General features: G+C 36.9%; 1 protein-coding gene across 2 annotated transcripts in view; it reads left to right on the top strand.

The window, feature by feature from the left end:
• Positions 1–12,621, top strand: part of LOC126380679 (WD repeat-containing protein 47) — a 63,916-nt gene that overhangs the window by 33,691 nt on the left and 17,604 nt on the right. The window contains exons 1-2 of one of the 2 annotated variants that reach the window (XM_050030241.1): positions 7,712–8,168; positions 8,250–8,667. The exons of the other annotated variant lie outside the window; for it this stretch is intronic. Of the exons in view, the coding sequence (XP_049886198.1) occupies positions 7,909–8,168; positions 8,250–8,667 (678 nt within the window). The 5' untranslated portion in view covers positions 7,712–7,908. Of the gene's footprint in view, positions 1–7,711; positions 8,169–8,249; positions 8,668–12,621 lie in introns of those variants that run through there. 2 annotated transcript variants of the gene reach the window in all.

The raw sequence follows: 12,621 nt of genomic DNA, 5'->3' as shown, positions 1-12,621 counted from the left end.
TCGTCAATCGTTATATATACGCTCGCCGGTTCAGAGTAGATCGTAGTAAACCTTTTTAGGACATCTTCGACTTAGTCAGTGTACGTCCCAAAACTGGCATGTTTCGGTGTAGCTGTTAAAAGTGGTAAATAACACATATTTAAAAAAAAAACGAAAAATGGGAACTTTCCCGGCTCACTATTTAGGGTCCGCTTACCTAACTTGACCTGGTCCTGTTTTTTAAGCGACTGCCTGTCTGACGGAAGACTAGCTGTTTACGGTAGCCAATGAGCCCCTTTATAATTTTTTTTTCATTTTGAACTTGAATCTCTGGGCCACCCTGTAACATCACTGATCGTACTCGAAACCAAATGATTCGGATTTATTTCCGATATACGACCTAAAGGTTTTATCACAGATGGTTAATATGTGCTTCCTTTTTAAATTATGTACTCAGGTAAATTATATATTTCGGGTCGTTTCTATTTATTCCATCGGATCTAATAATATGCTTTGGCCCAAAACACCGCACCTGGAAAAAAATGCTTTTACCTTAACACGGCTTGGTTCCAAAACGTTTTACCCCTAATGAAGGGTTGTCCACCCCATCACGTGGAACTAAATCATCATATATCAGTGCCCTCTTTCTGCCTTCCCTAGGCGTTTCCGGTAACTCCCGCTATAACTTTCGGCAAAATTGTTCTGCTTACGTCATTGAGGAAAAAATATAAAAGAATGTTTAATGAAAGCATATCTTTATGAATCGGCTTTTTCGTTTCAGTTATAACTTTAGGTGTTACATACTGCTAGCAAATGCGCCCCTCGGAATAGATCTTCCCAAATTGGAATTATGTAGGTACTTAATGCCTGCGTAGCTACGCGACCGCATAAATCACATAAAATTAAAACTTATAGCTATATCTGTCTAGGCCTCTTAAGAATATCCGTCTTTTACGCAACAGCCACAGAACTCTCACTTCTAGCTTCCATAATACACGGTAATTGATATGCATTACATATTTTTATCGGGAACCAAACTTATTTCTCTGAAATTTAAATTAAAGTCCTTGTAAATTTTCGAATTCACACGTGAATTCGCACTTTTGGAAAGTTAATATTTTGGATTTTACTTAAAGACTAGAACAGTTTCCTCATTATAAATAGTTGCGTAATCAGAAAACTGAAAAGATATCTTAAGTGGACGATAGGTAACGCCATCACCATAATTATGGTTCATCATATTCATCTATCGACTTCAATAACAATTGATTGAAGGTTGTCTTCTGGGCATCTTGTGATTCTGTCCACCCCGACAAGAACAACGGGCGTAAGTTATATCTGTTTGAATAGTTTCGTAACAAGCAATCAGGTATTTACTTACTGAACTAGTTTATCGTTAATGCACTGCGCCTTGCTAGAAGCTATACGGAAGCAATTTACTTATGCATGATACAGGTACCAAAGTACGACGCTATCTAAGAATATGTAACAGCTATAATAATAATAAATAAATTCCCTGAAAGTACTTATTTATGTCTTAGTAGATGGTGCGTGGTGCGCTTGCTGTTAAGGTGATGTGTTTCAGTCAGCTAGGTAACGCTGCGTCAGTAGATGGCGTTACTTCTGCAGTTTTCGTATTTTTTTCCATTTATTCGTCTAGTGTTGAGTTCTGACCCAGTGAAATGTTAGGTGGCGAAATCTTACATACATTATCTTTAAGTTAAGCTACAATTTTGAAGTATTTACTGAAGATATCATATTGAAACATTGCATCATAAGTTGGTGTCATTTCAATTTGTGTACAAACACGAAGCTGTCACACACACATGCGAACTAGGTTAGCTATTAAAAGAGATGCATAATTTGAAGTCTACTTCTAACTTCTAAATGGCGCATTTGGTAAAGCAGTAGCCGCCATTCTTAAGGTTCACGGTTCAAACCCAACTGCATGTTTTAATTGTTTTTACTTTTTGTATTTTTTTTTACAATTGAATTTGGCGAACCCGTCTATTTGTTACGGAATTTTCAAAAAGTATCACTTTTACCAATAATATTATAATTAAGTATACAATAATTTACTTTGCACTAAAGTACCTTCCGTAATTTCCGTATTTTTTATTTTGTAAAATTCTAACAGGCATTAATCGCATCAATGAACATGCGGCTAACTAAAAAACTACTGAACGGATTTTCATACGGTTTTCACCAATGAGTAGAGTGATTCATGGGCGTGCTTTAGGGTTTATAATTTATACAAGTATTTTTTTTGTATAAAATGGTTCAACAATGATGATGAATGTCAAACATAATTATCGTTACAAATATAGCCGACTTGGAGCTTTCGGCGAAAACGCTGCCTGAGCCCATTGAGATATAACAAAACAACGTATGGTTGAATTGTTCCTTTTTTGTAGGTATACCGAAAAGTCCACAATATGTCATAATAATTATATTGTGTATATGTATTGTATGATTTTACAAATAACGATCACAGTACAGTAATAATAAGGTAGATTTTTCCTAAATTGCGTAGGTTCAAACTTTGTCGCATCGCGTTTGAAAGATGTAATAGCGCTTCAGGACGTCCCGCAAGCACGGCGCTGATGTCGCAGTATCCGCATATAATTATTATGACTTGTCATTTAGTTCCAATAAAATCCGCGGGACTTCATACGTATGTCAGTGACAGCTGGTGATAGCATGCGGGACACTTAGCACCTAATCGAATTCTATGTTGTTTTCGCGCCCAGTCCAGACGACTCACAGCGCATTTCTGGACATATATTTACGCGTGGTGTTTATTGTTAGGTTAGTTAGTTCAGGTTAGGACGTCTTTTTATAACGAGGACGTTAAAAAAAGACGAGGCTGGGACGTATTGAAGTAGTATTTCCATATATACGCGGCCTGAAATGGGCTGTTTCGGGGACCTGAACTGGTTGCTGTCGAACTTATTATCACGTTTTCTTGATTAAAATTCATAAATAAGTCAAATAGAAAAAAGAAAAAAGATTTTATTTAGTTTTAGATCTGTCATGATGTCTGTGATGTTTGTTTATTATACATAAGAATTTCAAAATTTATCTTATTTTTTTTCCCAAAGGGCAAGGCAAAGGGAACTATGAACATACAGCCATGTCTTGTGTTTTTTTTTTTCTTGATGATGATTAATGAAATGATGAAACCTAAGCCCCCACCCTCGGAGCAGACTCCTACTCCGAACCCCAAACGAAGTAAGCGGCTTGTTGGCGCAAAGCGAAAATAGATAGGTACACTTTGTTTATTGAATATTCCGATTTAATAATACTATCGGGAATGTTTTCCGACTAATGTGATCATTAACCACAAAACACCACTTCGTATTGATTATTTAGTTTATTCAATGAAGAAAGCAACCTTCCCGTTCCCGGTCCCACCAAAAAGTCCGCGGCAAAGAGAATATAAATAAATCTGTATGTTGGATGGAAAAACAATTAATTATAAATGACTACTATTTAGGCCGGCAAATGCAACAACTTCTTTTTTGATTTGGTTTTCCCCGAAGGGTAAGGCAAAGGGGACTATGCCCATACAGCCATTTCATTTTATGTATTGATTTTTTATTATAATATATGTCCTCTTTTAAAACACGGCATTTACCCATTATTTAAAAATGTTTAAATAAGATACGTTATTACAAAAATATTTTTCCAATATTCCTTTTCTCAGATTGTAGTATTTTTAGTTTTTTATTTATATTTATTCTCTTCATACAAAATCTCTTTATAAATTGTCACTGACATTCTATTACACTTGTCAAGTAGTCAAAGCCTTTAGAAAAAAAAAACTATCACGCACACAAACTAACATTGACACCTCTACACGCTCAGCAAATACACTGTAATCTGCACCACTACAAATGTAGAATTGATCAAAATTGAGGGTCTGAAATATGGTACTTCTCGTATTCGGACCCTAAATTTTTGTTAGTTTGCGAAAATAATACACCAAAATATTACTATTTATCGGTTTTATAACAATATTCCTCTATCCGTTTTCCTGTAGCACTGCATCAACTTTTGTATGGAAAACGAATCACCTTAAAGCAGCTTCGCGTGTCCTGTATTTGTTCGAAAATTATGCACCTACCTCTAACGGTCGAGCAAAGATGGATCAGTTTGTATGGCGGCCATTTTTGATTTAAATGGGTCTTGTGAAAAAATAATTGTTTCAGGTGCGATAGTTGTAGGGTGTCTCCCTGATGCGGAGCAGTTTTTAAAGATCGGGAAGTATTTCCATACTCAACGTGACGTTCCGACAGCTCATACATCATTTTTACATCAAAAAACAAAATAGTTAGTTTTATAGTTTTGCCAGGCCGTAGGGTATCATTTCCCCCCCCGATGCTCCTTCTGGTTCTGGGAGCCAGTGGGTCTCGAGCTATACAGTGTGTTAGTGACTGACGTCGTAACGAAAACTTTGAGGGATGATCAAGTGGAATTTTCCGTCGCAAAATTCAAGGGTTTTCCTATCGTATTTCCGAAGCCTTATTGATATCATTTGTTAATTAATATCTACTTAATTAGGAACAAAATGTTGTGTTGTTCTATAAGTGTGAGTACGAGTATATTTAGGTACTTAGTTAATTATTTGATATTTGTGGAGAGTTGTGAATACTTACAAGAAACAAGTTACCAATTTTTGGACTCAAGTTCTGGAAACTTTTGTTACACATCCATTAGTTGTAAAGATTATTTATACCTATCTTAACTTTACAAACGATAGCATATCTTCGATGTTTACGAATGAGCAATTTCTCATACGTGCACGTGTGCATAATGTTTCTCGTTGCTTTCAATTGAAAGTGCTGACAACAGTTTAAATCGATTTCCAAGTTTTATGTCTACAACTGTTTCTTTTTTTCTGGTACGGGTAGAAATCTAACTTATAGGTACGTGTCGTGGCAGTATTCTAGATGGCAAACGTTATGTAAAAATAATATTATTGGATTTGTATGTAAATGCATAGGTAGGTATGACGTCACCCATAAACACGGTCAAACGTCGATCTCATTGTTACGTAATTCATAATTAAAATTTATAAATACATAAGTTAAAAAGAAAATAGTGTTTTTGGCGGTGTATATTTTTAGAATTGCATTTTAATATTGTTCTCCCAGTTCAGTTATCTAACAAACTAATACTAATTACTCTTCTTTGTCATCAATTCATCAAAGTTAGAGCCAATTACGTTAAAGTTCGGTAAATTATTTTAGTGTTGGCAGTTATAATGTCCATATTGTAATTATTTATTGTAATGAGAAAATTTTAATCGAAAGTAAAATTCTGACTATATATCGTCCTTGAGCCGAGGCCGTCGCCATCTATCTAGAATATTGAGTACTAATATTATTTTAGACCGACGTAGTATTTCAAGTATTTAAAAAAAAAACACAATAATATTCTTTATGTATCTTTGTAAAACTTATTTATAGTGTTTGAAAAAACACATAAGCGTTATTTTCTGAAATAAGACAAATCGTGGTGAATTTGTTCATTATGATATGATAAAGGAAGAACGAACTGAAGAACCGAGGTAAAAGGCCTAAAGTTATTAAAAAAAAGACAAGACAATCTATCTGACAGACAGATGAATGACGCAGTTAAGACATATAAGAAAAAGTTTGTAAAAAATTGCCAATGAAGAGTCGTAGTCAACAATGGATTACCGACAGTAATAGAAGATGTCGCTCAAATCTCGACACAAATTTATTACGCGTTTCAAATAAAAACTATGACATGAGTAGAGTTACCACTGTATGTAATAATAATTACCTACTGAAAATCCACCAGAAGCCAGGTGCTGGCTGGTAACTAATACGTAAAGTAGTTGTATCAAACCCCTTAATTATGATTATTGATGTGAAAGATATCGGAGGCGACAGAAATATTGACTCTGATTAATGAAGACGATTACGATTCCATTGTTCTTGGTAGCAGTTGCGCAGCAACGACGTAATCGACTTTAATCATACGCCTGTTAATTTCAATTAATCAAAAAGGCGCATCTAAACTCGTTTAGACCGCGGTGGGTATACCTACACACGGTTTTTCGTGGTCAGATCAGCTGCAAACTTTTCCAAGAACAATGGGGAATGATTTATTGATCCTAGACTCACACTCTAACAGTAAAATATAATTATATAGTCCTCTTTATCGTATCCAATAACGGCGACCTTAGTAATTTCTGTTATTTACTCTTATGTGGTTGGCAAAACCGAAATTTGTATTTAACACCCGATCGCATTGAGCGCAGCAGAGCTGCCCGTCACTGTTATACGTGTAAGTGTACGTTTCTCACCTTACGTCACAAGACGAGCTTCTTCAAAGCTTTGTGCACCTTTTTTCGCCAGTCCGGCCTCATCTTAGGAAGTTGCCCCAACACTCAGTTAAGATGTCGCAGGCAGTCAAATGATCAAGCAGCACGTTCTTGTAGCTTATAGCCTTATAGGACGTCCTTGTAGCGTAGTAACTGCCTCTCTTGCTTGCGCTTCCCAATCGCTAACTGCGAATAGAAGACTGACTTATGGAGTCTGAGTCACACCATTGTAGTTGGTGTTTCATCAGTATGGCTTCCATACCGTGCATATCGGTTTAACGTAAGATTTTGATGTTAGGAACCCGTTCCTGCCACTTGATGCGCAGGATGGAACGCAGGCACCTTATATGGAAAGTGTCTAGTTTACGTATGTCACCCTTGTATGTAATAGGATGCGAATCAACAAGTTCATTACATTAAAAGTCACAAAAATACTGATTAAGGAGGATTTTTCAATGTATAGGCCCACTTAGATCTGAATAATTATGATAGAGTTATCTAAAAAATGTTTTTTGAAAAATATTGGTGAAATTCCTGATGAAACTTGATATTTGAAGAAAGTCACGGGAAGAAATATTTTTCGCACTAGTCCGGCTTCGAATTCGGGCTTAATGAGTATACTTTTTAATCTTTATGTAGGTATATGTACTTGAAAAAGACGATTTCTAATATTCTGTGATGTTATGCAGATTGGATCGCCACATGGTACGACACAATAGTCAGGTACCTATCTCAATATTGAAATGGGTATCCCTTCCAAGAAACCGTGAAATGGTCGAGTTAACTAGACCCGCGATACAAGATAGTAGAATTAATTATATTTTCAGATGTACCCGTAAAACGATTGTCTACTTAATAAATACCTAATTAGTTTGAGCTTATATAGCTATTGGGTAAATAAACATCCATTAGGTATTGTACAAACGTCTAATATCGCAGCTTATGGTGGAAACTTTCAATCTGATTATGCAGAGTCGAGTTTAGTAGTTTATTCACTGATGATAATTAGAAATTACGTCCAAGTGAATCATATATACATATAATACATTTTGTAATGTGTCATTTTAAATCGTATCCTTGATCTAACAAAATTACACAGGAGACGAGTGAGCGTGGGATAGATCCAATAAAAATGATGAGTATCATCTTTTTGTACTCTATTTAATATAGTATAGATACTGTAGACAAACAACGCGTTTTTCTCAAAGAGTACTTAGATATGACCTTCACATGGACTTGAGCGACGCCTACGTGCAATTCGGTCCTTGTTTATTATTGATGGCTCCGTCTTGTACTGTAGTATTATTTACCTCCTTGTCACCTATATTTATATCTACTATGTAATTGTAGGACACCGATAATCGTAGTTTCATTGCGCGGACGCCTGTCGTCGTGAGTCATCGGTAAGCGTTGTGCGCACAATGCCGTCCGCGCAGTCCAGTCGCGTCGCGGCATACTTAGAGAACATACATGTCACTTTATACACGCAGTTGTTACGACGAGGAAATCAATTTGTTGACTTAAGTTGTGAATTAAAAACTGACATCTGGAAGAAATAAACTAGACTTGTGAAGATGACGGCAGTGAAAAAGGCTTTGGCGATGCGCCAGCTAGATTCAATGTTTGGTCAGCTGACCCTGGAGGGAGAGGGCCGGCATTCTCCAGTGGTGAGCTCGATCATCGAGCATGACCCACATTGCGATGTTCACGGCCGCTGTGGGTCACTCTCCCGATGCGGTACGCCTTACCGTTCTTCCCTGTACCTCCATAGTAGAGAGTCTACCCCGGGATATTTCAGAGACTCTGTTTCGCCCACAAATGGATTATTTATCAGGTCTGTAACTGCATTGTTAACGTTTAATTGATATTGTTATTATTATGTTGTAATACGTACTAAATGACATTGATAATGCAGGCGACGAGACTCATTGGGTATGTCGGGATCACCAGCGCGGGAGCTGGAGCACCCGTCTGCTTACCCCAGCCTCCTACGGCGGGATCGACACAGCCCTTCCGTGACTCCTCCACGACGCGAGACTCCCAGTCCCACCCACCGTTACAACAAAAGACATTCCATGGGCTCTTTCTCAAATCTCGGAAAAAGTAATATCGTCAACTACAACAGAAGAGACTCTGTATCTAGTAACGGCATCAGAGACATGAAACGAGATTACGTGGGATCTACTAACTCTCTGTCTAGAAAGAGCTCCATAGACACAAAGAAATCGTCAACAGACTCCTTAGACGCTTGGCATGTCACTTGGGATTCTGATAGAAATAACTCCATATCATCCCTCAACCATGACGACATTCTCTCGTTTGGATATCATAAGGTAATTATGCGAAACAATAAAGTCACTGTTTCAGCGGTTCAATGACGGCACAATATAAGTGACTTCTGCGCCGCATAAAGTGACTTCATCTCGTCATGTTCTTGTGGTGTACAGTTATTTGTTTACTGAGGAAAATGCATTGTTTTAATGCAAATATAGAACTACTAGGTATAGAATATAATTTATCTTACTTTATACATTCGATGAAATCATCTCTGTAATTATAGATAATAAGTAGTTGGTTCTTATACGTGCAGTTCATTTCCATAATAATTGGGAAAAAAAGCGGAACAATTAAATACATTATTAGATAATTGCATATTTACATTTGTTCATGTGCAATTATGAAAATTTCTCTCTATTCTTCCGTTATTAATCAAACGTGCGTGAACTACTTGATTGTAGAACTTTAGTTACGTATCAATATGGTTGTGTGATGGAATAGTATAGCTTATACAACGTTATCACGCCACAGTGCGGATATAATTATTACGACTGTATTTAGTATGTACGTAATACGTCACGCAAATGGTATTTCTATCTCAACTATCGGAAAGTCGTAGCAATAAACCACTTACGTACCTACAAGTGATCCTATCTACATTTTAATCAGAAAATTTTGGAGTATCCATAATTGTAGTATATTTCATACGTCGCGTCGTCGCTTTAACACGTATATCTATCGATTGTGCTATTGGTCTTTGTCTTGAGGGTTTTGCCTTCTAAGTGGTATCATTCTGTAATGGGAGAATTTAAAAATTTGCTACTTGCGTGGTTTTTCGTGTTATAGGTAATCTGCAGGTTCAATCAAAATAATTAGAACATCTTAACATTTTCTATAACATATTTACTTATTTGTTTCGTTGAAACGGCAGGAATGAAGATGTAACGTTAATAGAAATTGTCGAGAGATCAAAGTGGCACGCGTGCAGTAGGTCGCTCTACATGGCTCGCTGGCAGGGAGTCCGAGCGCCGTTTCGCCACTGGACGACCTATACAGCCTTACATGGACATGACGCCGACCGCGCGCCACCGCTAAATCATTACAATATTAACATTTAAACTCGCACTATACTGCTATATTTGCAAAGTCTACAAGTCTCTACTCTTTGTCTGTCTAGCAAATTGCTACTCAGTTTTAAGTGTTCGTTTGCCCGATGTCAAACAATATTTGGTAATGTGTTGTGTCTTCCATTACCATATTTATACGGTGAGCGAGAAGTTGTGGCTATATTTGTTTCCATGACCATGACAATCTGTTTAGCACATTTTTGAGAACAATTTTGTTTTATTTGACTATGGTTGGAAGGTATGGTAGAGTTCGGTGCCCCGGTTTACTTGAAGACTAGTCATTGCGGCTCTGCTATCTATATTAGACATTGACTTGATGACAATATTTACAAACAGAATAATCTTCGATCCAAAGGTAGAATTAATCGCCTTCGTCATGAAACTTCTGGTGTTATATTTCTGTATAATGTATGTATTATCATTATGTTCCCGAATTTAGGACGCAAAATAAATTAGCTTTCCTTCAAAACTTTGACGGTAACTCTTACTTTGTTTGCGAAGTTGAATATTTTATGGCCCGATAAGACGTGGCTGACATCTTTTACCTTATAGGTATTTTCCTTTCTGCGCTAAACTTCGTTGTTCAAAACAATTTGAAACTATCAGAGTTCAGACCGCGATAAAAGTTAATTAAAAATAGTCATAAAAGGTTTATAAGAGAATATGTATTTTTCTGTCCGAAAATCCTTTCATAAACCTAAATAATTAGAAACAGCAGTCGATTTCTTTTTCAATCAAAACATTGCTATTGTGCCTACAGTCCAACCGGGACAAGGTCATTACGAGAGACGCCGAGGGTACACATGTAATGATTAATGCACTTGTTGGTTTCGGTACGTATGCCAATTTAGTTAAACTTGACACTTCTCGTAAATCTACAGTTTGACCCAAGCCCGACTTCGTTAATCAGTCAATAAAGCCCAATTGATTTCAAGACGAAGCCTATAATGGCAAGTGATTCAGTTTACTCGTTGGTTTGTTTGTTATTGTGTCAATGTTTACTTCGACATGCCGAGGGATTTTCGGAGTAAATTCTGACTCACTGTGAAGTCACGGATACCATACCGTGAATATACCCCACTGACGCAACACTGTGCATTAAGATTCTATTATATTAATTACGTTATCGTATGTTATTGTTCAGTTGATCACGGTGTGTTGTTCTCGTATTCAAAAAAAATATATACATTAAAGAATTATAACTCTTCTTACTAATATATACTTAATTTATTGCTAGTTTCGTTGTTAGATATGTTTCGTAACGTTTTGAGGTCGCAGGTTGAAATCCTAGCACGGGCCTAAACCAATTTTTTTTTCGGATTCTCTTTGTAGATCATATATATCATCATGAGGACACCCACATTCCCGAGAAATGCGTTTAGGAGGTATGAAACCTGTATTGGGCTGGGCTTTGAAACGGGATAACGCTAGTGTTTCAGTCGCGACTTATAGCCTAGCTAGAGCATACAAACAATGTATAGATAGAGCATATCCTAAAAACTTCAAACGTTCTTTTCTTTTGTATGCCCTGTTAAGTAGCGCTTGCAGAATGCGTACACAAACGAACATAATGAAGCATGTTTTGGCTTTTTTGTTTAAATATATCTCTATTGATAAATGAAGTGGGTATATGGGCGATTTTATTTTAATTGAAATCATATTCGTTTAGGCACAATCTTACGTAATGGTAAGTTTCTGCTCTAACTGCTCTTGCCACATGCTATTTTCGCTAAAAACAAATCAAGTAATAAGAAATATACGATATCTTAACCATAATAATCGTTAAACGTCCAGGGAATGATTAGAACAACGTTGTCACGTTTTTGGGACATTCTGTATAATAAAATAAAAAATATAATAAATGATGGGTGATGACATATACCGTGATGTTATTTTTAATGGTCACGGGTACCTACGTGGTTCTTACATACCTATATTATTGTTTGTTTTCCATGCGTAGGCAGAAATTAAGATTAAGATGAGTTTCTTCTGACATAAACTTGTTTATATATGACCTGTATATGGCACAGCCTTGAGTTCCTTCGTTATGAATATGGTAACTAATTAAATGTTGAATTTTCCATCGTTATTTCTAGTCCAGCGTGGGTGCTGTCATACGCAGATACATAATAAACGATTTATTGTGCTGTTCTGCGAATCATCTTGTAATTTACTCCATACTATAGACAATGATTTTAATCATAACATAAAATGATTTGTGAAGCGTAAAAAAGCGAAAGTTGGTACGCGCGTGTTTTGAAATAAGTACTGTGATTGAAACATGCGTTTCGTATCGATCTACCTACATGGGCGATGACTGTACATAGCAATTAAAACACTGCGTCATGTCGACATTATTTTGTACGTAATCCTCTAGTATAAAATACTTAGATTTATATTAATCTAATTGGCACGTACCTACGTAGTTACTATGCCCATTCATTTCTATGTAAATATACGATTACATTTGACTCTTACAAGAAACAATCACCATGAGAGAGCTCACAATTGACGTTTAGGTGCATAAATAGTTTAAATAGATCTGTGCATAGGCAGCGTTCATTGTTGTGAATATGAACGTTAGTGCAATAAAGTTCGTTTTACGACGCCTTGTGACGAGACGCCGCCGCGGCGGAGTAAACGAAGAGATATCTACGCGCTGGTTACGAGTACTATCTGAGCGTGTTCGATGCGTTGACCGCGCACGGACTACCCCTTTCACTTGTATTCGCATTCAGCGGATCGAGCGGAACGCAAGTGCGCCTTTCTCTATGTTCTCATCTCTGTCTAACTCGCGGTATGGTAGTGCAGCGGTGGTGGGCGCACGCCGCTCGCGGCCCGTGACAACAGTAGCGCAGTTTCCTCGACTACATCCGCACGGAA

The sequence above is a fragment of the Pectinophora gossypiella genome, chromosome Z (assembly GCF_024362695.1).
Source record: "Pectinophora gossypiella chromosome Z, ilPecGoss1.1, whole genome shotgun sequence".
Taxonomy (NCBI): domain Eukaryota; kingdom Metazoa; phylum Arthropoda; class Insecta; order Lepidoptera; family Gelechiidae; genus Pectinophora; species Pectinophora gossypiella.
The sequence above is the reverse complement of the archived record's forward strand: the minus strand, read 5'-3'. Positions and strand labels throughout refer to the sequence as shown.